This window comes from Leptonychotes weddellii, chromosome 16 (assembly GCF_054177405.1).
Source record: "Leptonychotes weddellii isolate Sample4059 chromosome 16, ASM5417740v2, whole genome shotgun sequence".
In the NCBI taxonomy this organism is placed as follows: domain Eukaryota; kingdom Metazoa; phylum Chordata; class Mammalia; order Carnivora; family Phocidae; genus Leptonychotes; species Leptonychotes weddellii.
This window is the reverse complement of record NC_138384.1, coordinates 48,888,259-48,916,139: the sequence shown is the minus strand read 5'-3', so window position 1 is coordinate 48,916,139 and position 27,881 is coordinate 48,888,259. Positions and strand designations below refer to the sequence as shown.

At 45.3% G+C, this 27,881-nt stretch overlaps 3 protein-coding genes across 3 annotated transcripts in view; 1 reads left to right on the top strand and 2 right to left on the bottom strand.

Annotated features, from left to right (window-relative positions):
* Window positions 1-2,845: 2,845 nt before the first annotated feature.
* NLRP9 (NLR family pyrin domain containing 9) lies at window positions 2,846-7,761 on the bottom strand. The gene is given in 7 exon segments (XM_006752505.2): window positions 2,846-2,941; window positions 2,943-3,012; window positions 4,501-5,028; window positions 5,030-5,093; window positions 5,096-5,869; window positions 5,872-6,054; window positions 7,482-7,761. Coding segments are annotated over 7 exon segments (1,995 nt in total).
* A 14,005-nt stretch (window positions 7,762-21,766) lies between these two features.
* Window positions 21,767-27,110, top strand: RFPL4A (ret finger protein like 4A). Its single transcript, XM_006736410.3, is given in 7 exon segments — window positions 21,767-21,806; window positions 23,010-23,078; window positions 23,081-23,119; window positions 23,122-23,276; window positions 23,278-23,299; window positions 24,641-25,141; window positions 27,025-27,110. Coding segments are annotated over 7 exon segments (912 nt in total).
* Window positions 27,111-27,265: 155 nt separating this feature from the next.
* The window catches only part of EPN1 (epsin 1), an 11,248-nt gene continuing 10,632 nt past the window's right edge, over window positions 27,266-27,881 (bottom strand). The window contains exon 10 of the mRNA XM_081807935.1: window positions 27,266-27,280. Within this exon, the coding sequence (XP_081664061.1) occupies window positions 27,266-27,280 (15 nt within the window). The remainder of the gene's footprint in view (window positions 27,281-27,881) is intronic.

The following is a 27,881-nucleotide window of genomic DNA, read 5'->3' as shown; positions in this document are numbered from 1 at the left end:
CTATTTATTTATTTGAGAGAGAGAGAGCACAAGCAGAGGGGAGGGGCAGAGGGAGCCCGATGTGGGGCTCGATCCCAGGACCCTGTGACCAGGACCTAAGCCAAAGGCAGACGCTTAACAGACTGACCACCCAGGCTTCCCTCAATTACACTGTTTTAAAATCGCATGTATAGGAGAAGAAAGAGAAGGAATACTATTTCTTGATTCCAAGACATATGGCTAGATATTTGGGAGGACAAATGGCCAAACTCATCATCTCTATCTTGTTTGACCACTTAAAAATGAATCCAGTGATATTAAAGCTAAAGCTAAAGAACTTTAGGTATAATACCAATGACTGGTTTCCATGTACACTGTGAAGAAAAACTCTCTTCCTCATTTTGCAACCTGAGGGAAGACATGCACAATTTAATTCATGCCTTCACCTGGATGTCTCGAATTACTCATCTCCTTCATGTGGTCATCACATTGACCGCATCTAAACTCACCAATAAAATTAATTAATTAATTAATTAATTCACCGACAGACTGCTCACTTTCGAGCCCACTCACAACCTCTCCCTTGCTATACTATTCCTCATATCTGGCACTAAAATTCATATGCTAAAAGCCCATTTATGAGCACACCAGTCCCCTACTTTATCTTTAACACATTTCCCAGAAGAAAACAAAAGTTCAATGACCCACATTTTACTCTGTGTGGGGTCTTTACCAGTTCATTTCTGAGTCAGTTTCCTTATCTGAAATAAAGAACCCATTTTCATAATACAGGGATCCATTCATTCATTCAACAGATATTTAATGAGCCCCTACAAAGCTCTGTGTTTTGCTAGCTGGTGGAGATATGAGGACAAAGAGGTATCACCTCTCCCATCATGGTGGTGTACTCAACACAGAAACACTGTCCCCAAGACCTCCCCTGGCTTCAGTGACCTGCTAGGACCCACAGGACTTGGCATATAGTTGCACTCATGGCTATGATTGATTACAGTGCAAAGACAGAAAGCAAAATCCACAAAGGAAAAAGGCACAAGGGCAAAATCCAGAGGAAACTAGGTGCAAGCTTCCAAGGGTCTTTGCCAATGGAGTCGCCATTGGACGAGCCAAATTCCCCCAGCAACACACTGTGACAATGCATGTGAAAAGTCATCTACCAGGGATGCTTGTTGGAGACTCAGCACCCAGGGTGTTTATCGGGATGGTCACAGAGGCACCCACTGCCCAGCACGAGCCAAAATCTCAGACTCACAGAAGGACAACAAGTCTCAGCATAAACCACATTGTTTACACAGTATGGGAACAGTGAGCCCTTCTTATCAGTTAGGGTGGTGGGAATTCTCCCCAAAACCCAAGTTCCAACATGCCAGCCAAGAGCCAACCTAGTAAGCAGGCCTTTCTAAGGACAACAGTCTCAGACCTACTATATTAACTCTTCTGCACAAAGACAGCAACCAATAATTAGATGTGTGATAACTATGACCAAAAAAAGACATATAAAAAGTGCTTTGGGAGCATAGAAAATCTTCCATGAAGAAGTGAGCTTTGGGGCACCTGAGTGGCCCAGTAGGTTAAGTGGCCAACTCTTGATTTCGGCTCAGGTCATAATCCCAGGGTCCTGGGACCGAGCCCCACTTTTGGGCTCCCTGCTCAACAGGGAGTCTGCTTGAGATGCTCCCTCCCTCGGCCCCTCCCCCCACTCTCTCAAATAAGGAAATAAATCTTTAAAAAAAAGGAAGTGAGCTTTGAGCTGAAGGAGGAGTTACATTTAAGCTGAAAGAGATAAACTTCTGGGGGTGAAGAGAAGAACATGACCCAGGCAAACCCAGATATCCAAAGTACCAGGGAGTAGCTGTGTGCTCCTCTGGGCTTCTGTGTGTGATCTGTATTAAGGTGACAGTGAGACCGTTTGAGGATTAAAAGGAAACAATACAGATAAGGAATGTGCCTAAAGCGGCCAGCTCTGTGCTAAAGAGCTGTTTTATAAATGCTGCCTAGTCTCTATGTCTATTCTTATTATTTTTTTCCTTCATGAACTTAAGGCTATTTTCCCATTGGTCCCTTCGTTACCTGGGAAACATCTATTCACCCATCAACATCCCAGCAAGTGTCACCAAATTCCCTCTGCGGCTCTCCAACCACTACATTTAAAACATCTGTTAGAGTTGGGGCACTTGGGTGGCTCAGTTGTTAAGCGTCTGCCTTCGGCTCAGGTCATGATCCCAGGGTCCTGGAATCAAGCCCCGCATCGAGCTCCCTACTCCACGGGAAGCCTGCTTCTCCCTCTCCCACTCACCCTGCTTGTGTTCCCTCTCTCGCTGTGTCTCTCTGTCAAATAAATAACTAAAATCTTTAAATAAATAAATAAATAAAACATCTGTTAGAGAAAAACTCCCAAACGTACCCCCAAACCAAAACACACATGGTCATGTAATCCAAACGAAAGACTGATGTCCCTGAAATGCATACTCTGCTTTAAAAACTTACACTTTCTTTGTGCCAACGTGAACTTGTAGCTTTCTACTAACAGGCTACACGCAAGTGAGCTGGTGCGCTGAGAAGGGGAGTGCTCTGTGGCGCAGAAAACCAAGCACTTCCCCATTAGTGCTTAGAAACTGACCTGTGGTGACTGGGGCCTGAGCCCCTTGACAATGTTTGGTTCTGAAGTCCCCCCCCCCATTTGCCAACAGTTTCTTCTTGCTCAATATAACATTGGTATCAGGGCAAGTGATCCAAAACTTTTCTTGAGACATTGGATTGTAGCTCTGTGCTTACACATTGGCCTTTCCAAAAAAGCCAGAGTAGAAAGAATGAAACTCAGTTATTTAAAGAACAGTTAACATCCAACTTACATGAACTTTTGGAGTTTACAAACAGGCTGAGCCAGAGCCTTACAGAGAATCGCCAGGGAGGCTTCACTGAAATTACAGTTGTCCAAATCTAACCATCTGGAAGTTCTTGTTGGTGGTGAACACAGAGCAAAGGTCTCGCCAAAAGGAGAGCTTCTTACTGAGACTACGGGGAGAACAAAGACTGTGACTCTCCAATGGCTCAAAGCAACTCAACACATTCACAAAACAAGCAGAACGCCATTTTCAGGGCCCCTCAAAGCTGACGCATGGACACCCATGCCTGAACAAGGAGAGGGGCAGCCAGGTACACTGAGTCAATATGGCCTAGTGGTTAAGGAAATGGACCCTGATGCCAGAGTAATTGGGATCAAACCCCATCTGAACCACTTATTAGCTGTGTGACTCTGGACAAGCTACTCAACCGTATTCAGTCTATACTTCTTCCTCCGTTAGGTAACAAAGCTTAGTGGTGTAAATGAAGGTTGGTATTTGGTGATCCACCAGTGAAATGGAGAACTATATCCAAAAATAAGAACATACAGGTATAAAATAAAGCCTTGGGGATGTCATGTACAGCCTGGTGACCGTAGGTAATAATACTGTACTACATATCTGAAAGTTGCTAAGAGAGCAGATCTTAAAAGTTCTCATCATGGGGCACCTGGCTGACTCAGTCAGAAGAGCATGTAACTCTTGATCTTGGGGTCATGAGTTCGAGCCCCACGTGGGGTATAGAGTTTACTTTAAAAAAAGTTCTCATCACAAGAAAAAAAAATTGTATAACTATGCATGGTGACGGCTGTTAACTAGACATATCGTGGTGATCATTTTGCAACATATACAAATACTGAATCATGATGTTGTGCACCTGAAACTCGTATAATGTTATGTGTCAATTATACCTCAATTTATTTTTTATTTTTTTTTCTTAAAGATTTTATTTATTTATTCATGAGAGACAGAGAGAGAGAGAGAAGCAGAGGGAGAAGCAGGCTCCCAAGGAGTAGGGAGCCCGATGCGGGACTCGATCCCAGGACCCTGGGATCATGACCTGAGCCGAAGGCAGACGCTTAACCATCTGAGCCACCCAGGCGCCCTATACCTCAATTTAAAAAACTAAAAACCAAAAGTGTGACCGTGAAAGGTGATATATTTTTTTTTTTTGGAAGAGTAAAAATAATTTATTAATAGACTATCAGAACTGAAGTGTGAGTTGGTAATCTGAACCAGCTGGTGAAAAGACACAGGTTAGACCAGCAAAGAGGAGAAGCCCAAGGAAACCACTCACAAGCTTCCAAGAGTCCCTTCCTGATAGATACGCTCAAATGCTATGGGGGCAGCGGGAAGCATAGTCATGGCAACAGTAAAAGCTGCTTACCTTTCAACCTCATACTGGCCCCACCAAGTAGGTAAAGTGTCACGCTTCTTTATACAGATAGAAAAACTTAAGAAGTTACTGTTCTTGGTGACACAGCTAGCAAATGCCAGAGCCAGAATTCAAAGCGAAGTCTCTCTGGTTACAAAAGCCATGGGTTTTGGGGGGCGGTTTTTTTAAGTATAAGGATCCATGAAGTATCCACTGGGACCTGAAACAAGCAACAAGTATGGCGTGTGTGGCATGGGGGGTGGGAGAGATTATAGATGGACTCACTTTGTGCTGGATCCAGAGTCATCTGAGAAGACATTTTCTATACACAGGTGAAGTTTATGCAAATTTTGGCAAAGTTTTAGGCAGAATGCAGATATCACCAAGTCTTCTGTGTTACCAATATAAACACTAACTTCCTCAAAGAAATCCATCACTTGTGCTACAAACTCTTTTTCATGGGTCTCAAACAAACTGCTGAACAATTCCTGGAAATTCACCACCTCCTGACCAGAGTTATGCTGACTTAAACTTTTAAGGCATCGGGTTATTTCCTGCTTTATCTCTTTGGCCAGGAGAAAACCAAAGGATGTCTCCAGCATGTTGGTTATTTTTTCAGTTGAAAATGCAAACAAGAATGTTATCATCTGGGACATGTGGCCTTGGACCTGACTCGTGCTTGCTGTCACAAGCTGGGTCACACTTCCAATGGCCGGGTTAGGATTGTCCTTGGGTTCTTTGAGCAGATAGAACATGGAGGCACAAAACTGTTGGAGGCACACATGTATGAAGGGAAAGCATTCGCCATCCCTTGAAGAGTCTCATGCCCATCCACATCAAGGCATCGGACTCAGATACCCCATTCCTCCTGAGGTCCCATGGCAAAACACAAACATGCGAGTCCATATTCCCTCTGCAGCCAAGGAACACAGGCCTTGCAGTCAGGCTCTGCTCTGCTTCGGTGGACAGTTCTCATTTCTTGATTTGAATACACTAATAAAAAAGGATGCATACAAAGAAGCGGTGCTTTCAGACACAATGTCAAGGTCTTCTCCTCTCTCCAGCGGCCATTTCATACAAGTACAGACCCACCAGCATACCAGGGGATCATGACAGAAGAGAAACAGCGGCATATTGCCCCTCACAAAACTGAAGGCTTTCAGGGCTTTACTCCTCTCGCGGCAGAAATGGTAGAAATACAGCTTCTTTTCATGTTCAGAGAATCCTGAGAGGGTTATGTATTTTGGACACTGCAACAAGAAATTTTTTCTCATGCCCACTATTCCCAATGCAGTAAGCAGAGAAGACTCTGGAAGCATTTTTTTCTGCAGCAAACTGCTCAGGATAATCTGCATTGGCTGTCGCTGTCTCTGGTCATCGCACAACTGAGTCGTTTGCTCCAAGTCAAATTTCAGTTCCTCAAAGCTATCCATGATGAACAGGATCCTCTCCAGCTGAGAGAAGATGTCCTCGTCTGGCTCTGAAGACTGAAGCCAGTCCCTGGAGATGAGCTCCACGAAGCTGGTCTTGGTCATAGCGTTCATTTCACAGCCATTGAGGAAGAAGATAAATGTGAATCTGTCCTTCCATAGGTTCCCCTCTGCCTGTTCCAGCATCACTTTTCTCAAAAGTGTTGTTTTCCTGATTCCCTCTGACCTTGCAAGACCACAGTGGGTGAAGGCTCTCCTGCCTGGCTGGTGCTGTATGCAGCATGCAGCTTTTCATACTCACACTTTGTGATTTCTTTGTAGAAATCATTGGGAACCAGAAGGCAGGTTTCCTTTTCCCATAGGAGGTGGAATTTTTCCTTCATGTGATTTCTGTATGGGTTGGGTTTATCTGAGTTCACAGGGAGAAAATACAAGACAATTAAAAAGTGCACTCGTTGACACTCAGAATGACCCTTAGAGATTTACTTGTGCACATATGTAAAGACTACTGCATGTCCACGGATGACCAGGCTCATTAACTTAGTTTTCGTTAGGACCATAATTTATCTAAAATCATGTCCATGGAAGCACTTGACCAAAACTGGAAGCCTGTCTCAGAGTTATAGGCTACATAGTGTGAATTCCATTCCAAACCAGAAGGGGGGTGGTCGCATCTCCCCAGTAAAGAATCCACAAGCACTATATCATTTACTGAGTGTCCACCGGGAACCAGGGTTGAGAATGTCCCTACCGATACCATGTCTTCCATGTCAATAACCCATCAAGACTCATTCTACTCCCACTTTACCAAAAAAGTGTTGGGAGAATATATCACTTGATTAATTTGCACTAGTGAATAAATATCAGGGTCAGGTGTCTGTCCCACAACTGTCTGACTTGAAACAATAAGCGATTTCTGTTCCACCATGCTGATCACAGGTTAATTTCAGAAACCAACCCCTAAACCATCATGCATTCAACCCGCCCTTATGATGTACCTTCCATGTTCAAGGCACCACATTATGGGAGGTCAACAAAATTACAAAAGTGGACAAGGATCATACCCTGCACCAGAGAAATATATGCCACACTAGGTGAGGAATTTCTGCATGCCTTCCAAGCAAAGGGCACTAATGGTTTTGTTCAGGGATGTATGACTAGAAAACATTCTTGGGATGTACCAGTGGTCCTTCCTCTCTCTGGGGCAAAGGAAGATTTGTTTCTAAAAACAGGTCTTTCTTTCCCCTCTGGAGAAATTCAGAGATGTCTCTCACTCTCTGGAGACATGCTAGGGTAACAAAGCTAGTATCTGTCTCTGGAGGGCAGGGGACAGGGCTGTCAGCAGGCATCACCTAAGATCAGGATCTCTGACTCTCTAGGTTTCTATGACACAGATCTGCCTGAACTCACCTCCATAGCCCCCTGCTGAGAGATTCAAGGGATGAGAGGAATGGACATGAGCATGAATCTCATGTTCCTGTTGTGGGTGAGCAATGAACCTTCTAAATCCATCTGGGCTCATTATGTCTTTTCAGACCAAACTTATGGACATATGGCAAGCTGACCTAACAGTGGCTTGCTGCTTAGGAACTGCCTAAAAATGGGGAAACACCCCTTAGATGAGCAGGACACTACCCATCCACAGTCCATCACTAGCCCATGTATGCCCAGAGTTGGCTTGCAATTCCTCCATGACCTCCAAGCCTCCCTCAACCCACAACACATTCTCAATTGATGGAGGATGGCCACTAACTCAATAACATCACCTTCATTCTTACAAGCTCCCAGCAGACCAACCTTCCTCCGTAGGTCACTGCCCCTTCACCCTGTACTTACTTCTGATCTCCTCCTGAGCCTTTGTCCAGAGGTCACGCCGATCAATCTGTAGAAATAGGTTCAGGGTCACCTCCCATGCCCACTTTCCTCGGTAATGCTTGTCCAACAACTTCGCTAGATCTTCTCTTGAAGCCTTCTTTAACTCAGTCCACGGGATTGGCTTGAGGTCAAGTTGCAGAGGCTCTTGTTTGAGGAGCGCCTTAAATTTCCAGAACTCTTCCTTTCTGAGCTCCTCCAGGTACCACAGCAAGCCAAAGTCCGAAAAAAGGGATTCAGTCATCTTGTCCTGGGATTGTGAGCTTGGAAATCTCCAGAGGAAAAAAATCTTCAAAAACAAGGAATAAGTAGTACCTGAGGGAGAATGATGTGATTACAGAGATAAATCTCAGCAGTTGGTAGTGGCTTAGAATTATTGATATCCTGCATTTCCTGCTTAAAACATATCTGGCCAGCTTCACTTCATCCTTCCTCTTTTTCCACGGACGTACACATGAATTCAGTGCTAGCAACTAAAAATGTAGTTTACACTAAACCAGGTGGCAGGGAGAAGTGTAATTACCTAAAACCATAATAAAGCATTGAAGTTTATCAGTGGGCCATGGAAGGAGGATTTAGAATAGTTCTGTCCTAGTGCTCACCACTGTGTGTATCTCTGGGGACGCTTCTGAGAAAAGCTGTTGACTTGGTGTCATTGTGGGAGCTTCTATCTAAAATTCAAAAGGTCATGTTTACTGAACATTCCTTAAAGGAGAACAGTTTCTGATCTGGCTTTACTAAGTTATGAAGACTTTAAAATTTCAAAAACCTGGGGCACCTGGGTGGCTCAGTGGGTTAAGCGTTTGCCTTCAGCTCAGGTCATGATCTCAGGGTCCTGCATTGGGCTCCCTGTTCAGTGGGGAGTCAGCTTCTCCCTCTGCCCCTCCCCCCGCTCATGCTCACTTGAGCTCTCTCAAATAAATAAATAAAATCTTTAAAAAATATATCAAAAACCTAAAGCTATGTCTTTGGGGGCATGAAGGTTTTGCTGAATCCCTGCAAGATAGGAAACAGGAGTGCGCCTGGGTGGCTCAGTCATTAAGCGTCTGCCTTCGGCTCAGGTCATGATCCCAGGGTCCTGGGATCGAGCCCCACATCGGGCTCCCTGCTCGGCAGGAAGCCTGCTTCTCCCTCTCCCACTCCCCCTGCTTGTGTTCCTGCTCTCGCTGTGTCTCTCTCTGTCAAATAAATAAATAAAATCTTTAAAAAAAAAAAAAAGATAGGAAACAGGGAGCTGTGACTAAGGGGGAAAAAAATCCAAATTTCAAAATAAGAGCAGGAAAAATGAATCCCAAGGCACTCCAGCTTATATACTGTGCTCCTGGACAGAAAGAAGAAACTCTGGACAGCCATCTCAATGATGGGCAAGGAAGTACATTTCAAACAGCACTCAGCACAAAGAGAAAGGATGAAATGTTTAGGTACTGTTAATAACTCCAGAAATCCCAACATCCATCTTATTGAAGTTCCAAAGAAAAGAAACAAAAACAAAAAGAACAGAGGGAACAGCAAGAAAGAAAGAATTCATGGAAGAAATATCTGCAGATCTATCTGAAAAACAGATTTGCATCTTTAGGATAAAAGATTTTGCCAAGTGTTAAGGGGAAAATAAAATATTACATCATATGAACTTCAATTTCAAAGATAAAGAAGAAAAATCTAGAGTCTAGATGAGTACTGCCCAATTGCAATATAATGTGAACCTTGCTTGTAATTTTAAATTTTTGAGTAGATTCATTAAAATTCTCCCACAAACAGGGATAATTCGTTTTAATACTATTTAACCTAGTCTATCTAAAATATCAATTCAATGTGTAAACAATATTTTTTAAGTTTTATTTATTAAGCAATGTCTACCCCCAATGTGGGGCTCGAACTCACAACCCCAAGATCAAAGTCGGATGCTCTTCCAACTGAGCCAGCCATGCACCCCTGTAAACAATATTTCAAAAAAATCAGGGGCGCCTGGGTGGCTCAGTCAGTGAAGCATCTGCCTTCAGCTCAAGTCATGATCCCAGGGTCCTGGGACTGAGCCCCACATCAGGTTCCTTGCTCAGCGGGAAGCCTGCTTCTTCTACCTTTCCCTCTGCCGCTCCCCCTGCTTGTGCTCTCTCTCTGTGTCAAATAAATAAAATCTTTTTAAAAAATCAATGAAAAGATGCTTTAAATTGTTTCAAATACTTCATTAAAGTATTTTATTATAAGAAAAAATCAATGAAATATTTTACCTGTTTTTTTAATACTAAGTCTTTAAAATCCATTGAATATCTAAATTGTCATTGGAAATACTTGATCTCTATCTAGATTTCATAAAATATGCAAAAGAAAGGTAAATTTTCCTACCCAAGCTGTCTCATACACACATAAGCTTTCTAGAAACTGAATGGCGGGGGTGTGCCTGGCTGGCTTAGTTGGAGGACCAGGCAACTTTTGATCTCGGGGTCATGAGTTCAAGCCCCACATTGGGTGTAGAGATTACATAAACAAACAAACAAACAAACAAGCAAACTTTTAAAAAGTTTAGAAAATGAAAACTGAATGTGACTAGTGAAAAAGAACAAGGAAAAAAAGGAAAAAAGAAAAAAAAAAGAAAATGAAAACTGAATAGAATATCAGTTTTAAAGTTAAAATTTGCATTAATTAAAATTAAAAGTTCAGTTCCTCAGTCTTATGGGATACATTCTAGGTGCTTAGTCATCAGCTATCATTCCAGATGATGCAGATCTAAACTCCCAGAAATGTAAGTCATTTCCTACCAAGAAGGGGTGAAATTCAAATTATTTAACAATTTAATTTTTTTTTAAAGATTTTATTTATTTATTTGAGAGAGAGAGAGAATGAGAGACAGAGAGCATGAGAGGGAAGAGGGCAGAGGGAGAAGCAGGCTCCTCGCTGAGCAGGGAGCCCGATGCGGGACTCGATCCCAGGACTCCAGGATCATGACCTGAGCCAAAGGCAGTCGCTTAACCAACTGAGCCACCCAGGCGCCCCACAATTTAATTTTTTTTTTTTAAGATTTTTATTTATTTATTTATTTGAGAGAGAGAGAATGAGAGAGACAGAGAGCACACGAGAGGGGGGAGGGTAAGAGGGAGAAGCAGGCTCCCTGCCGAGCAGGGAGCCCGATGCGGGACTCGATCCCGGGACTCCAGGATCATGACCTGAGCCGAAGGCAGTCGCTTAACCAACTGAGCCACCCAGGCACCCCACAATTTAATTATTAATAACCACGACACGCACATTCCCAAACAATGCTCTGAATATCATTTTTGTCTATAAGAGGTTAGGAATTAGTTTGTGAGGACCTTTAATGACAACACTGACTATAAGTGAAGAGTAAACAGAAGAACTCTGCCAAGGATTTAGACAGTTATTGATCAAGGCTTCTCTACCAAGTGACATCTTCCCTTCATGCATAAAAGTCAACCATTTCAGGCATGAAGAAATTCGTGGTTTTACCATCCAAAATTCTCCTCTGAACAAGCAGAGGATATACTCAAACAAAATAAAACGTTATTAAGGAGGGCACGTGTTGTGATGAGCACTGGGTGTTATACGCAACTGATGAATCGTTGAACACTACATCAAAAACTAATGATGTACTATACGTTGACTAATTGAACATATAAAAAAATAAAAATAAAACATTAATCAAGAAGTTGGGAAGATACCAGGGGCACTTCTGCTACAACCAGGAACAAAGGTGAGGGTGGCCAGGATGCCCACTATGGCTACTACCCCTCGACACTGGGTACTACTGGTCTGTAGAAGCAAACAGGTAAGAGACACCGATTGGAAACACCAAGTTTTGAAAAGAAATAAAATCATCTCTCTTTGCAGATGACATAAGAGTAGACCTGGAAAACCCCAGAGATTCAATGATAAAATTCATATTATAAAAAAATTCACTAAAGTGCTAAAAAAGTAGATCTTTAAAAGATCTCATCGTGGGGCGCCTAGCTGGCTCAGTTGGTAGAGCATGTGACTCTTGATCTCAGGGTCGTGGGTTCCAGCCTCTCACATCGGGTATAGAGCTTACTTTGAAAGAGAAAAAAAGTTCTCAAGGCAAGAAAAAAATGTTATAACTATGTGTGGTGATGGGTGCTAACTAGACTTAATGTGGTGATCATTTCACAATATATACAAATAGATACAAATATATCAAGTCGTTATGTTGTACACCTAAAACTAATACAATGTCAAACATCAATTACATCTCAAATAAAAAAATTTTAATTCACTAAGGTATCAGGATGTACAATTGACACACAGAAATTATTAGCTATCATATAGACAATGCCCAGTCGGAGAATTTAGGGTAGAGAAAATCCCATTTATAATAACAACGGAGAAAATAAAATACTTAGGAATAAGTTTAACAAGATATGTACAAATCCATATGAAGAAAATTTTAAAACACTCAAAATAATGCAGACGACACTGAAAGAAAAAACAGGGGGTAGATATTAAAACATACTCTTAATGCACCTGCAATTAAATCATAGTGGTACTCACAAATGACGAGAAAAACAGATCAGTGGAATAAAGAATAAACTACAGAAATAAACCAATCACATGTGGACATTTAGTAACTGATAAAGCATGCATTTCAAACCACAAGTGCAAAGGCAGACTTTTTGACAAATAGTTCAGACACAATTTGTTAGCCAGCTAGAAAGAGTTACGTGAAATTTCAAACCTCACCCCCTATTCAGGAATAAACTACACATGGATCAGTAATCTAAATGTAAAAAGTGAAAACCTACAAGTATTTAAAAAAATGTGAATTCTCTTGCAACCTGGATATAGGAAGAATTTTCCAATTATGACTTATAATCCCATACAATAAAAGTTGGGGTTTTTTTTAAGTTCATATGGAATACAAATAGTGGAGAACAAAAAAGCAAAAATGATAAGAGTAACTTCTGTTTAAGTTTGTAGGCATGAAACATCATAAATAAAAAAGCACATAAAGCACACGCCTAGTTTTTTAATTTCCAGGAAATCCAGTGTAACCACAACCAGATCAAGAAATCACACCTTATGTGGCCCTTGCTTTATAATCTCTTCCAAGAGATCACCACTATTTTCATATTTATTTTTAGGAGTTGTGTTTTATAATTTTAAAACAAATATGTATTCCAAACAAGGTAGCTTGGTGTCATATGATTATTTTTGGTGAATGAAACAATAAATTCTTTTCTATCTGGTCTCCTTTGCTTGCCATTATATTTGTGAGATTCACCCACGTAGACATAAGTGGTTCATTTGGATTGTTTGTATAGTAGTCCCCCGTCAGCATTCCACTGTTTATTAATGCTGCAGTTGGCTGGCATTTATATGTTTTTCTGGGGTTTTTTAGTAACATAAATGATGCTTCTACGAACAAACTTTCACGTGCACCTTGGTGCAAATAAGCACACATTTCTCTCGGTTTGTAATTTTGGGTCACAGCATATACGGACCATCATGTTTACAACATAATGCCCAACAATTTCCCTTTGTAAATATAATAATTTACATTACCACTAGCATCCTATGAGAGTTTCTTTGCTGCACAATCCTGCCCATACTTAGTAGAGTCTAATCCAATTTCAATAATGGAAAAAATGAATGGATATTAAACTCACAGATAATCTTATTCTAGAAGATGAAAGTAAAGAGTGGGGAGAGAACATTAAAGCATATTTGGGTTTTCCTCTTATTTGGAGGGGTATGCTTTCTTACTGTAGTGCAAAGGACAAATAAGATGTTTTATTTGTATATTAAAAATTTTTAATTTTAAGTCATACGTCAATGGCTAGAGCAGTATTATTCTCAACAGCCCAGAGGTGGAAACAACCCAAATTTTCATCCATGAAAAAAACCCAAATGTTCTATAACAAATAAATGGATAAACGAAATGTGCTATATACATGCCATGAATATTATTCAGCCATAAAAAGGAATTTTGACACATGCTAGAGCATGGATGAGCTTTGGAAACATCATGCTCAGTGAAATGAGACAGACACAAAAGGACAAATATCTTGTGGTTCAACTTACATTAGACCCCTAGAGTCTCAAATTCATAGGGACAGCAGGTGGAATAGAGAGGTCCTGGGGTGGGGGCATATAAACTAAGTGGGTGTGGTCTCAGTTGCAGGGATGAGAAAGTTCTGGAGATGGATCGTGGTGATGGTTGCATAGCAATGTGAATGAACTTAATACCGTGAAACTGTGCCCTTAAGAAATGGTTAAAATAGTCCATTTTGTTTTGTGGATATTTTACCACAGTTTTAAAAGGAAACCCTCATGTGTCCTAAATCTTTTCTCTAAACATTCCTTTCTCCTTCCTTTTCTAGCTGAAACCTTCCCCTTGAAGATACAGTGTTCCCTGAAGCCCTTTCAAATACTCCCACTCTGATATGATGTCCATACAAAGCAAATGTCACCAACAAAGTTACTTACATGTCATTTAACGTAAGGTCAGGGCATCCTAGAACTTCTGGGTAGTGAAAGATGAGTTCAAAGCCAATCAACCGAATTACCATAGCAACAGGTCTCAGACTTAAGTCTCCGATTTGCCTGCTGCTTGCCTTTCCTCTTTCATAATTTCCCCATTGCCAAAATTCTGTTTTTCATTTGTCTCCCCTGGTTATGTGCATCTCACAATCAGAACCGATAGACCAGCCGAGTCTGAGAAACAGCTCTTGGGCTTCTGGTGTGTTCACCCTTTCTCCTTTATTCTCTGATACATGAGGTCCTCTAATTCTCCATGTCTCCGATTACACTGAGGAAAACAGGGAGCCTGTTTCAGGAGGAAGACTCTGTTCTCTCACCTAATTTAGAGTTGGGATACACAATCTGCAAGTTTAAATGCTTTTCATGTTAGTACATCCTTGTGGAATCAAAGGGGCAAGATTTGATCATTTCTGGTACCCCTCTACCTTGTTCTTTATGCATGCCAAACCTACAGTAAGTGTTGAAGGAGAAAAATGAAGAAGAAAGAAAGTCACTGAGAAGACTTCCTCACCCAGTCTGGCCCCTGGTCCTCCCGGCTGGTCCCCATCAAACAACAGCTGTGGAAACTAACACTAAAAGGCTGTGCTTGACCTTTGATTGGCCATAGACTCTCTCCCTTCCCATTGGCTGGCATGACTCTTGATTGCTAAACTCCGGAGGTGATGTGAAACCACTTAGGCATGTTCTCTGCACCTCAGGTGTGAATGATCTTCCTTCAGGGATTGCTGAGAGCTACCAACTGATGGGTATTCCCATGATGCTACCAGCTGCATCTTCCTGTATGATAGAACCACTTGGGCTTCTGTGGGCAGTCTTCTCCCTCTACCACTGAGGGATAATGTGGAAACTGGTAACGGGAACCACTCTGCTCATGATCTGGATATCTGACTTCTGCCATCGAAGATACCATAAACTTCCCAAGGGAAGCTGTCTTGGGCAATTTCTCAAACTTCCATAGAGCACCTAGAATGGAGCCTTTATATAGGAGGAAATTGATGAGTATTTTCAAATAACTCGCTCTGGATGCAAAAGGCAGGAGTTAGATTTTACAAATGTCTTTTTTTTTTTTTTTAAGATTTTATTTATTTGACAGAGAGAGACACAGCGAGAGAGAGAACACAAGCAGGGGGAGTGGGAGAGGGAGAAGCAGGCTTCCCGCGGAGCAGGGAGCCCGATGCGGAACTCGATCCCGGGACTCCAGGATCACGACCTGAGCTGAAGGCAGACACTTAACGACTGAGCCACCCAGGCGCCCCTTTACAAATGTCTTTTTTTATTGTGATAAGAACACATCTGTAGGCTTAACAAAGTCTTCAGTGTGCACTACGGTTATTGTTAACTGTAGACACAATATTGTATGGCACATATCTAGAACTCATTCGTCTTGCATAACCAAGTTTATACCCGTTGAAAGAGCACGCCATATTTCCCCCTGCCCCCAGCTCTTGGCCACCACCATTCTATTCTGCTTCTGCGAGCTTGACTTTTTGAGATACTCCATTCAAGGGGACTCATGCAGTATTTGTCCTTCTGTGGCGGGTTTATGCATAATGTCCTCCAGATGCAGCCATATTGTTGCACACGGCAGGATGGACTTTTTTAAGGCTAATATTCCAGCACAGGTGTCTACTGACGCCCCTTTGTCCTCATCACTAAATCTTGTGCAAATCCTGCCTCATCTTTATTCTAATCACCATCAGTGCTATTAGCTGTCATAATTGTCCCCACTGTCTCTGACGTTAATTGGATGCTATTCATGTAAGGGCCCTATAGCTAAGGGCATTTCATGCAACATCTGACTTTCTTCAGCCCTCTGAAATAAGTAGTATTATTACTCCCCTTCTCAAAGATACCTGAGGACATCAGGGTGGAGGCTACAGGTGAGACCATTCCTACTTTGTCAGCCCAAATTTCAACCTTTCCACTGTGGTGCCTCTCAGGCAGCATTGATCCCAGTGGGGCTTAAAGAGGTCTGTGTTGGATCAGTGTGCAGGTACACCTTAGTTTTGTCGGCTGACACTGAGCTAAGAGACTCAGTGGATCTTTTCCCTCCACGATATTGATTATTGGTTAACCCAGACACCCTCCACCAAAATTCTGACCTCATGCTGACTTTCTAAACCATTCTTAGCTGGGCCACAGCTCACATTAGAGCACTGAGTTGTCTTGATTTGCTTTCCTTTCTCTTCTCTTCTCTTCTTTCTTTCTTTCTTTCTTTTCTTTCTTTCTTTCTTTCTTTGTGTGTGGCATTCCCTGGTAGCTGCCACAGGATCTGACATAGAAGGTTAAAAGTGGTTAAGCGCTCGACCTGCCACACTCAGTCACCTAGGCTCTATTCCAAGCTATCTTTGTGGCCATGGGCAAGTGTCTTAACTTCACTGTATTTCCCCCACCCCCATAAAAATGGAGATGGTGATGATGATGAAGGTAATGAAGGTGATGATGGTGATAAAGATGGTGATGATGGTGATGATGAAGATGATGGAGAGGATTATGCTAAGTGAAATAAGTCAAGAACAGAAAGACAATCATCATATGGTTTCACTTATATGTGGAACATAAGGAATAGCACGGAGGACCATAGGAGAAGGGAGGGAAAACTGAATGGGAAGAAATCAGAGAGGGAGACAAACCATGAGAGACTCTGGACTCTGGGAAACAAACTAAGGGTTACAGAAGGGAGGCGGGTGGGGGGATGGGGTGACCGGGTGTTGGGATGAGCACTTGGCGTTACACGCAACTAATGAATCATTGAACGCTACATCAAAAACTTATGATGTGGGCGCCTGGGTGGCTCAGGTGGTTAAGCGTCTGCCTTCGGCTCAGGTCATGATCCTGGGATCCTGGGATCAAGCCCCACGTCCAGCTCCCTGCTCAGCAAAGAGCCTGCTTCTCCCTCTCCCTCTGCCTGCCACTCTGCCTACTTGTGCTCTCTATCTGTCGAATAAATAAAATCTTTAAAAAAAAAAAAAAAGCTTATGATGTACTGTATGCTGGCTAAATGAACATAATAAAAAAATAAAAATAAAGAGGAAAATCAAATATACTACTCTTAATTACAGAAATTTGTTGTTGCGGGGCACCTGGGTGGCTCAGTTGGTTAAGCGTCTGCCTTCAGCCTAGGTCGTGATCCTGGGGTTCTGGGATCGAGCCCCACGTCTGGCTCCCTGCTCAACGGGTAGCCTGCTTCTCTCTCTGCCACTCCACTCCTGCTCTCTCTCTCACTCATGCTCACCCTCTCTCAAATAAATAAATATTTTTTTAAAATTTGTTGTTGTGGGCGCCTGGGTGGCTCAGTTGGTTAAGCAACTGCCTTCGGCTCAGGTCATGATCCTGGAGTCCTGGGATCGAGTCCCACATCAGGCTCCCTGCTCAGCGGGGAGTCTGCTTCTCCCTCTGATCCTCCCCCTCTCATGCTGTCTCCCATTCTCTCAGATAAATAAATAAAATCTTTAAAAAAAAAATTTGTTGTTGTTTATGGATCCTAACATAGCACGTATATTTTCATGCTATTTTTGACTTTCCAAAATTCTAAAACCCATGTATTTGTAATAGACTGAAATGATATTCCACTGTGACCATTTTTTTTTCTGTTTGATATTTTATTTATACATTTCATATTTTCTTTTATTTGCTTATCTCGGGTTTGGAAACTTTTGCAAAGAAACAATTATTATTTATATGAGAAGAAAAATGAGGCATTAAAATAAAGAATAAAGCTCAATGGCAATAAGCACCTTACAGAACACTGAGATTCAACCCAGAGTAAAATAATAGGGTCTCGGTTCTCCTGGGGTTCAGCCTGTCATTCAGGAACCTGTTGCTTTATCCTGTATCCTCCAGGATACAGGATCCTCCTATACTATGTTCCATTTGTGTCAACCCTGAATCTATTTTTCAAAGCTCTCCTTCTTTTTCTTCACGTGAAATGTAACCTCTACACCCAAGACATGTATCACAAATAATTTGCATGTACTCTTTTTTTTTTAAAGATTTTTTTATTTATCTATTTCCCAGAAAGAGAGATAGTGAGAGCAGGATCACAAGCAGGGGGAGTGGGAGAGGGAGAAGCAGGCTTCCCGCGGAGCAGGGAGCCCAATGTGGGGCTCGATCCCAGGACCCTGGGATCATGACTTGAGCCGAAGGCAGACGCTTAACGACTGAGCCACCCAGGCGCCCCAATTTGCATGTACTCTTAATATTTCCTTTTCAAAATCAACACGCGGTACTTTACACTTATACAACCTTACATGTCCTTTATATCTCAATAAAGCTGGGAAGAAATAGAAAGTCATTTTCTATAGTCCATTATGATGTAATTTTTTTCCAGAATGTTTTTTATTTAAATTCAATTAATTAACATATAGTGCATTATTAGTTTCAGAGGTAGAATTTAGTAGGTAGAATTTCATCAGTTGCGTACAACACCCAGTGCTCATCACATCACGTGCCCTCCTTAATGCCCATCACCCGGTTACCCCATCCCCCACCCCCGCCCCACCAGCAACCCTGTTTGTTTCCTATGATTAAACCTCTTATGTTTTGTCTCCCTCTCTGATTTCATCTTGCTTTATTTTTCCCTCCCTTCCGCTATGATCCTCTGTCTTGTTTCTTAAATTCTACATAATTTAAGTGAAATCATATGATAATTATCTTTCTCTGATAGACTTATTTTCTTTAGCATAAGACTCTAGTTCTATCCACATCATTGCAAATGGCAAGATTTCGGGTTTTTTGATGGCTGAATAATATTCCATTGTATACATGAACCACATCTTTATCCATTCGTCTGTTGAAGGGCATCTTGGCTCCTTACACAGTTTGGCTATTGCAGACATTGCTGCTATGACCTTTGGGGTGCATATGGCCCTTCTTTTCACTACATCTGTGTCTTTGGGGTAAATACCCAGGAGTGCAATTGCTGGGTCATAGGGTAGCTGTATTTTTAACGTCTTGAGGAACATCCATACCGTTTTCCAGAGCGACTGCACCAGCTTGCATTCCCACCAACAGTGTAGGAGGGTTCCCCTTTCTCCACATCCTCGCAACATCTGTCGTTTCCTGACTTGTTAATTTTAGCCATTCTGACCGGTGTGAGGTGGTATCTCATTGTGGGTTTGATTTGTATTTCCCTGATGCCCAGTGATGTTGAGCCCTTTTTCATGAGTCTGTTGGCCATTTGTATGTCTTCTTTGGAGAGATATCTGTTCATTATGATGTAATTTTTGTTTTGGATGACCTCCACGGGATGAGAGATTTTTGTTTGGATGATAAAAATCCAGGGGTGGGGGGAAGAAACACGAAAAAGAGACCAGATTGACTTTGAAATTTAAACTTAATCATTGAAAGATTAAGTGGGTAAATCAAGTATATATGATTAGATCACGGTGCCAGCCATTAACTTCTTAGGTTGTCCTTCATTACACTGCGGTGATGTGCCGGATACTCTGTGATTTAATGTCAGCAACAAAGGCGAGGGTGTTGGCTTTCCAGAGCGGCCGTCTCAATAAGGAACATGAAGAACAACACAGCTCTGCAGAGCCCGATTCTAGGAAGGTTCACAACTGTGCAGGCAGCACAAGGTGGAGGAATGACTGTCATGGAACCAGAGGAAAGGTTCTGCTAGGAAGGAACAATCAGGCAGCCATGCCTTCATTGGAGTTTCGCCATATCGAACATGCTTAAATATTTCCAGGCAGAAGGAAGGGTGGGTCATTATGTACCTGTGAATTTAAACTGCGGTGATTTTAAATAGTCTTGTGAAGAGCGGATAGTCAAGATGTCCCGAGGCACCAGGAGACATAAACGTCTGCTAAACGGAGCAGTCCTGGTATCAGATGAGTCCTGGACCTCTGGAGGGTGTTTCAGAAAGTAGGATGGAGGCGGGAAGCCTCCGTCAGAACAGGAAAGCACAAGGGGGCCACCTGGGGGACGGGTGTGAGCTGACCCGAGTCAGGTTTTATAATTACTTCATTTATCAGAGGTGGTTAGAAGTGCAAGAGCTGTGACTCACAAAGCAAATCTTGCCCGGGCTTTTCATATATGGAGAATCAAGGACAAAATAAGTAGGAAAATATCTAACAAAAACCAAACCTCAACTTACACTGGGAAAATATATGTATTTTATATTTGTATTTCTGAGCTGTCGTTATGACTCTTTCATCTTCATGAATCCCAAAAATATTTTAAAGATTTTATTTATTTGTGAGAGACAGAGAGCACAAGCGGGGGGAGGGACAGAGGGAGAAGCAGGCTCCCCACTGAGCAGGGAGTCCGATGTGGGACTCAATCCCAGTACCTGGAGATCATGACCTGAACTGAAGGCAGACGATTAACTGACTGAACCACCCAGGCACCCCTCAAAAATATTTTAAATGATTTTTTACACACTTACATTTTTTACTTTAAATGTGCAGCAAAGTCAGATGACAATAAGGGATTTTTTTTCTAGTCATTCATTAGCTGTAATACCAGGGGGAGGACTCGATCTCATACAAGGGGATAATGTACAGCCGAATTCCATTTCACCCTACTTTGGACCATAGTAGAACGTGATTACTTAGCAAATATATTATTCCTCAATCAGCTTGGACCTGCATTACCTCAGGACCAGAAGTTTTGGTAAAGGGGAAGGTAAGAGAGCCATTGCTAATGTTGAAATAAGAGAATGATTTCTAAAGGAGAAGCCTCACCAGGGGCCGTGTGGGGCCCCTGTGGTGGACACTCCCATTCATAGCCCAGAATCCAAATCCTGAAGACATTCTGACTTCTCCATGGGGGAAATAAATTCTTTACAAATGCCACGATCCCACTCGCGGCTGGTTCCCATGTCCACCTCCCAATGGCGTCCCGAGGTGAACCCAGGGTACAGAGTGCAAAACTGAGCTCTTCAGCATGCTTTTTTGGAATCTGGTTGATACGCCCACATGGCACACTCCTCGGGTCACCCGAAATGATGAGGGGAGTGTTGTCTGTGCCCCATGCAGGCTCCTATCCACTGTGGGGAGAACAGAAGTACTTTCACAAATGGGCAGGGGCGCCTGGGTGGCTCAGTTGGTTAAGCGACTGCCTTCGGCTCAGGTCATGATCCTGGAGTCCCGGGATCGAGTCCCTCATCGGGCTCCCTGCTGTCAGCAGGGAGTCTGCTTCTCCCTCTGACCCTCCCCCCTCATGCTCTCTCTATCTCATTCTCTCTCTCAAATAAATAAATAAAATCTTTAAAAAAAAAAAAACAAATGGGCAGACCCCGTGGCCCACATGGCCCCTTTTCACTTAACCTGGTTTATTCTGTCTTTCTCCACTTGATAAAACTTTCCCACAGAAATCTTTCCCGACTCTGGAACTAGGACTGAGTTAATGGCTCACGTTAACACGGACCCTGCTTCACGATAGTTAACTACTTAGTAAATGTTTTAGAACAAAGGAAGGAAGCAACACCAGATACACGAGACAGAATCACTTTTGAACTGTTGGGACTTTGGGGTTCCCTTGGTGCTGCCCAATCCCCATTTCCCAAACCAACCACTCGACCACAAACTAGAATTACAGAGATTTCTTTTTTTCCCTACAAGTCTAAGAAAAAAAAAAAAACACCATTATGTCAAGTATCTTGTGAGAAAATGAAGAGCAGACACAGAGGCCTTGCCCCTGTCTACACGGGACGCCCTTCAGGCTCGGGCCCAGGAGGGACAACCGTGACGAGGCTCGGGTTTAGAACTCGGGGAGGTGGGAAAGCACGGTGGGAAATGTCGGCCGGCCCCGCGCCTCTGCTTGGGATGACATGGGGTAAGGATCTCCAGCAAGTGCCAACAAGGGATTGCCGTGGAAATGATGAAATGAACGATATTGAACATAATCACTTAGGCACCGTCTAAAGCCCTGCCACCCCCCGCCGTCCCCAATTTTTCATCCTGCCCCTTAATCCGAGATCCCCAATGAGTCCTCTGATGCCACGAGGAACAGGTTTTGCCCATGTTTGAAAAGAAATGTCTCCTGGTGTCTTATCTCCTCTCATCTATGTTGTGATGGAAGGAAAACACTAATACTGTGAAACATCTTTAATCTTTGATTCTGTAACTAACATAAATTGGGACCTCCAGTGGCTGACTTGTCATCAGGGATCAGTTTTGGGCTTTGCTTTCCGAACTTGTAAGGAAGGGTCCTCACGTTTGCGGAGAAACACTTTTGAAGAAGAGACTGTGGTCTAGTAAGTGGGATTTTAGGAGAGACTTCTCAGTAGGCTTAACCCATTTTCTGGCTCAAAATGGGGGGTTTCACTGACATGATCAAAACTATTTGAAACTGGCCTCATTTGTGTACAAAGATTAATAACGATGACACATTTTTTTAAAAATTGTAACCCTGCTTCCAATTCTTATCACCAGCAGAGGGAATATTCCACATCTAATCTAGAATGATTTTATGGCGACATTGTGAAAAATAACACCCTCGAGATACAAGTACTTCTCTAACGTGCGAGAAAAGTCCCACTGACGGGCAGGGCAGCACGAAATCCGATTCTGACTGGATTAGGGAGGCTGCGGGCGGGGAAGCATCCCTAATAAAATCCCCTCCTGGGGGATCTCGCTCAGAACTGCTGGGGAAGACCTGGGGCCAGAGCAGGGCTGAGGTGAGTCCAACCTCACAGGTCTCCTTTGTATTTCTCAAATGTCTACAAAGACCTGCAAATACGGAGAACAAACGGGTGGTTGCCAGAGGGGGGGTGAGGGATGGGCAAAACGGGTGCAGGGGGCGGGAGGTGCGGGCCTCCAGTGACGGAGGGAGTCCCGGGGAGAAAAGGCACAGCCCGGGGAACACAGTCGGGCGGATGGGTGGGGTCCTTGTGCCAACCAGCATTTTGAGTATCAGAAGCCGCGAGTCCTGTCTGCACGCAGTGCCTTCGGGACCCCGCGCCCAGGTGAAAGCGGCCCAAGGCCTGATCCCCGTCCGGCTCTCGCGAAGTCCCCTCTGCGCCTCTTCCCCTCACAGTGGCCACGGCCGGACACTTTAAAGAAAGCAGCAGATGTCCGGTGTGTCTGAATCACCTGGAGATGCCCGTTACCTGCAGTGTGGCTTCGTCGGCTGCCTCCGCTGCACGGATTCCTGCGGAAGGAGCCCCGAGGGGAGGGTCTCTTGTGCCCCTCCCGCTCCGTGGTCTCTCAGAAGAAGGACCTCAGGCCCGGTACCCATCTTGGGAGGCTGGTTTCGAGGATCAAGGCGTTGGAGCCCCAGCTGACAGCCGTTCTGCAGATGAACCCCGAAGATGCGCAAGGTCCAAGGTACGGCCTGCCCCCGACCCCTAAAGAGCCCTGGAAAACGTAACTTGCCTACAACTCTCCACACACAAGGGCATGAGCTGAAATGTTTATCTTTGCAAGCCACAGCTGTTCTTACCTAGAAGTATAGATTAGAACCATCTGTAAGAAAATAAGCTTCCGGCCCGGACCTGCACCTAAGAGAAATCATGCCTGACTCTCTCACAACTCCCGAGTTAGGGTGAGTTCTCCCAGTTCCCCAGCACTTCTCACCAGCTCAAGCCAGGATGCCAGGCGGGACCTCCCAGGCTGCCTGGAGCGGGGTCGAGTCCTTGCTCCTTCTGGCTCTGTCCCGGCTCTCCTATGATGGGTCCTGAGGAGCGGTGTGGCCCTTGGTGTGAATGGGGTGTGAGCAGTGTGCTGTGGTGGGCACTGTGGTCCCCAGTGTCTTTGTGAAGGACAGGGGTGGCTTTGTGTTCTGAGTGTAGCTCCATGCACCTCGAATTTGGGATGGCGAGCCCTGTCCCAGAAACATGACAAGTCTGGTCAAGTCCCCTGTGATGGTGAGACAGTCTGAGCATCTTCCAAACAGCTGTATGTCAGGGCGCCAAGTGAAACAGCTGGTCTTTGGTCCAGAGGGTTTGTTTCCAGGCTGTGTTGGCTCCGTCCGCATGGTCCCCTTCGGAAGCCTCCTGATCAGGGGCCGCAGATGTAGGCAGCACGCACAGTCCCCATGGCACGGAATCTCCCCACCCCTCTGAGCCATGCCCTGCGTCTAAGTTGCTGCCAGACCCCAGCACATCCCCTGCCCACGGAGCCCCTTCCTCTGCCTGGACTGTCACCCAGCTCCTCTCAGGACCCCCGGCCTTACTTCTTTGTGTGTTTGCAACCCCAGGAATCAAAGGTCTGGGATGCGTTTGCCTGTTAACAGCAGTAAAAGAAGAAGGTAATTGGCAAGAAGACGTGAAAAACTCCCATATTTAATGTTCTAAGATTAAGTTGCCATCATTCACATACTCATTTGGTGACTACGTCAATGGAATATGTGGTTTGCATAATAATTTTGAGAACAAACAAGTCATGGTCTCTTCATGTATGATCTGTGCCAAAGGAAGAAGCATCTTTAATCAAATAGTTAGAGAACTTAATGTGAAGAAAACACCTAGTAGGGGTCAGAGGGACTAGTTCTGATTATAATCATTCTCTCTCTACATTCGACCACATCAGGGGCCAGGGAAATTCTGATCAGGGAGGAAGCACAGGGTGAAGACGTGAAGGTGGGCGAGACACTGGGGCCTTTGCAGCAGATGTGCAGAGTGCCATCGAGCACGTGTGTTTGCTGATTGGCTTGTTTTCCCTCCACAGTGGAGGTGACCCTGGATGTTGACACCGCCAACCACTACCTCATCGTTTCTGAGGACCTGAGGAGTGTCCGCTGTGGGTATTCCAAACAGAACCGGAGAGTCCGAGCCGAAAGATTCAACTATGCCCTGTGTGCCCTAGGCTCCCCTTGGTTCCCCTCTGGCCGCCACTACTGGGAGGTGGACGTGGGGACGAGCAAGGAATGGGATGTGGGTGTTTGCAGAGACTCTGCTAATCGACAAGGGCCAATTCTACTGTCCGCAGAACTTGGCTTCTGGACGGTGGGCTTGAGAAAAGGAGAGCTCTTCCAAGCCAGCACCATGCCTGTGACTGTTCTCTCGGGGAGCCCCCGGTTACACTGACTAGGGATTTTCCTGTACATGAATTTTGGCACCGTTTCCTTTTATCACATTAGCGATGGATCCCATATTTTCACCCTCACTGAAATTCCTGCTGTGGAGACACTGCGTCCGTTTTTTGCTCTTTTGGATCCCATCACGGATGGTCAAGGCTTCCTGAGAATCTGTCCTGTGATGAGTCCAGCTCCAGTGGGCTCTGATACAGAACAAAGTTTCTAGAAAATCCTCGTGTGCTCAGAGCCGCAGCTGGGACCTTTCCTGCTTGTTACATGGACGGCGCAGCAGGCAGCAGAAAAGCATGGAACAGCTGGCGAACACGAACACTAATTACACAAGGGAGCAGTGCCTTTCAAACATAAAGTATCGCCACAGTCATTCTCTTTGGGACTTTTCATATTTCTGTTCCAGTGAATGGGTTCTGGATTTTCAGATCAATTTCCAAATGTATTTATTTTCCGCAGTATTAACTTCGTGTGTGATGGAGATTATAAACTAAATAAAAACGTGGGTGTGACCGAACAGATTGATTTTCTAGGTACTATGTAAGCAAAACCTACGGAAACAGTAAATATGTGTGTGTATGTATTCAGTTTCCCTCAACGGCTGAAATGCACACATTCCTTTCAGGTGCACAGCATTTGGAATATAGGAAGAAGGCAGGCAGGGCAATCAGGGGGTGGCTTCCACTGAAGGGGGATTGCAGCCTGGCACCCTCTAGCTGCCCCTGCCCCTCATCACTGTGCCATGGCCTGCAGGCCGTGGGGTAAAGGGAGTGAGCTGGTGGCTGTCAGCCCAGGGGGGGTTCTCTAGCGGCTGGTGGGCGTGTCATTGCAGGGGGGACTGTGTGTGCCACCCTGGCAGGGGGAATGTGCATGGGACCCAGCCCTTTCCAATAAGGACCATGCTTAACTTCTGTATGTGGTCAATCTGTCCAATCATGGAGACGGTCAGTGAGAATCTTCCTAGGTAACAGGAGCACTTCTGCCACGGTGGGTCATGCCCCCTGGAGAGCAAACGCTTGCAGGTCCCCGAGCAGCAGAAGGGACTGCCTCGGTGCAGTTCTCAGAGGGGGCTCCCAGGGTGCTGCAGATGAGGAGGACCAGCCAGGAACACTGACCGTCAAGTCCCGCGGGCATTCAAGGGATTGGGAGGCAGATTATGACACTGTTGTTGAGTTGTGTGCTTGAAAACGTCCATAAAATGTGCACTGTAAGGAGCAATCGTTAAATGGAGCCCTCTGAAATTACAAATATGCAAACTAAAATACATGAGTGATGAAAAAGAATTAGCCCTAAAAGCAGAATGACACCAGAGAAATAATAGGAAGCGAAGGATGGCAAAGACAGCGCCCCTGGGGAGTGTGTGGCTGTCTCAGGGGCAGGGTCATGACAGGCCTGCAGACACCAAGACAAGGAGTTGCAGGGAGCTAACTCTTCTTAGTCGGGTAGTAAATACATTCGGCTCACGGGCCATGTGGTGTCTGCCATATCTACTTCCTGCTGCCTTTGTAGATGGAAGCTGCCACAGACAATATGAAAACAAGGGTCCGTGTTCCAATGCAACTTTATTTACAAAAAGCAGCAGGCGGCCAGGCCCTGGCTGGCCCACCCGCGTCGGGGCGTCATGCGCTGACTGCCGGCGGGTTCACAGCCCAGCGCAGGGTGTGTGCACCCCGAAAGCGCAGAAGGGGCATGGGGTCCAACGCGCAGGGCGGCGCGGCATGGGGCCCAAGCAGGAGGAGAGGATTCTGCACGGAGAGGCAGACCGAGTTCTCGAGGGAAGGTGAGGCAGAGGCGGAGACTGGCTGAGACAGGTGGAGACGGAACGCGCGCGAAAGACTGGAGCAGTGGGCCGCGCGAGCACACGCACTGAGGCGCTGGGGAGCAGGGGAGCGCGGGCGGGGTGCGCGCTGGGGTCCTGCGCTGGACGCACAGCGCAGGACCTCCGTCTCCAAAGCCACGCGCCCGTCACAGACCCAGGCGCTCCCCCAGACAAGCCCTGGGCCATCCTGTCCCCTCCGGCCCTCAGCCCCTGCAGACACACCCAGTGGAACCCCCACAGGCACCCACAACGGCCGCCGGGGCAGCTCGGCGGAGAGCCACGAGAACCAGTGAGGCAGGCACAGATTAGACGGCTGCGCTCCTTCAGCGTTCAGGTCGGGATGGGTCACAAGCGAAGGCGATCAGGACGAATGGGGGGCTCTACTGAGAAGTGGTGGCTAGCATATTCTGGACAGACGAACGAGTGCGGGACACAAGGTCTTTGGAGGTCAGGTGTACTCGCGCTGAAGGACGGAAAAGGAGCGGGCCCGAGAGCTAATGCCGAAAACCCCTAAGCTGTGCAGCTGCGTGTGTGACCGCGCTGCTGCTGGGCTTGGCCGTGCTTCTCGTGTGTGACAGGGACGGACGCGCGGACCATCACAGCCTTCCAGGAGAGCACGATGGGGCGCCGTGCTGCCTCGGCCCCGTGTGCGGCGCCCCGAGCCCGGCAACGGCGCCGCGTTCTCCAGGGTCAGCCCAAGAAACACTCCCGGCCAGCTTCCAGCGCCCCCAGGCACTCCCTTCTCTGGATGGGGAGGCTGCCGCTCTCCCCTCCCTCCATCCACCCCTGCAGTCCCTGCCGGTCATCTGCAGGAGGGAGCCTGTCAGCCTGCCCTCACCCACCCCTGGACAGCAGGGACAGAAGTCCCACCGCCCTTCTCCTGAGCTCACTCCTGCTCTGCCCTCTGTCTCAGCCCCCCGTCCCCATGGCTGTTCGGGGCTCACGAGCCAGCCTCTCAAGCGGGCCACCTCCTTGGGGAGAGACGCTCAGCCCTCATCACCGAGGGCGAGGGATCCAGCGGGGGCGGGTCAGCGGAGGAAGAACACAGGCCCAGCAAATGGGTG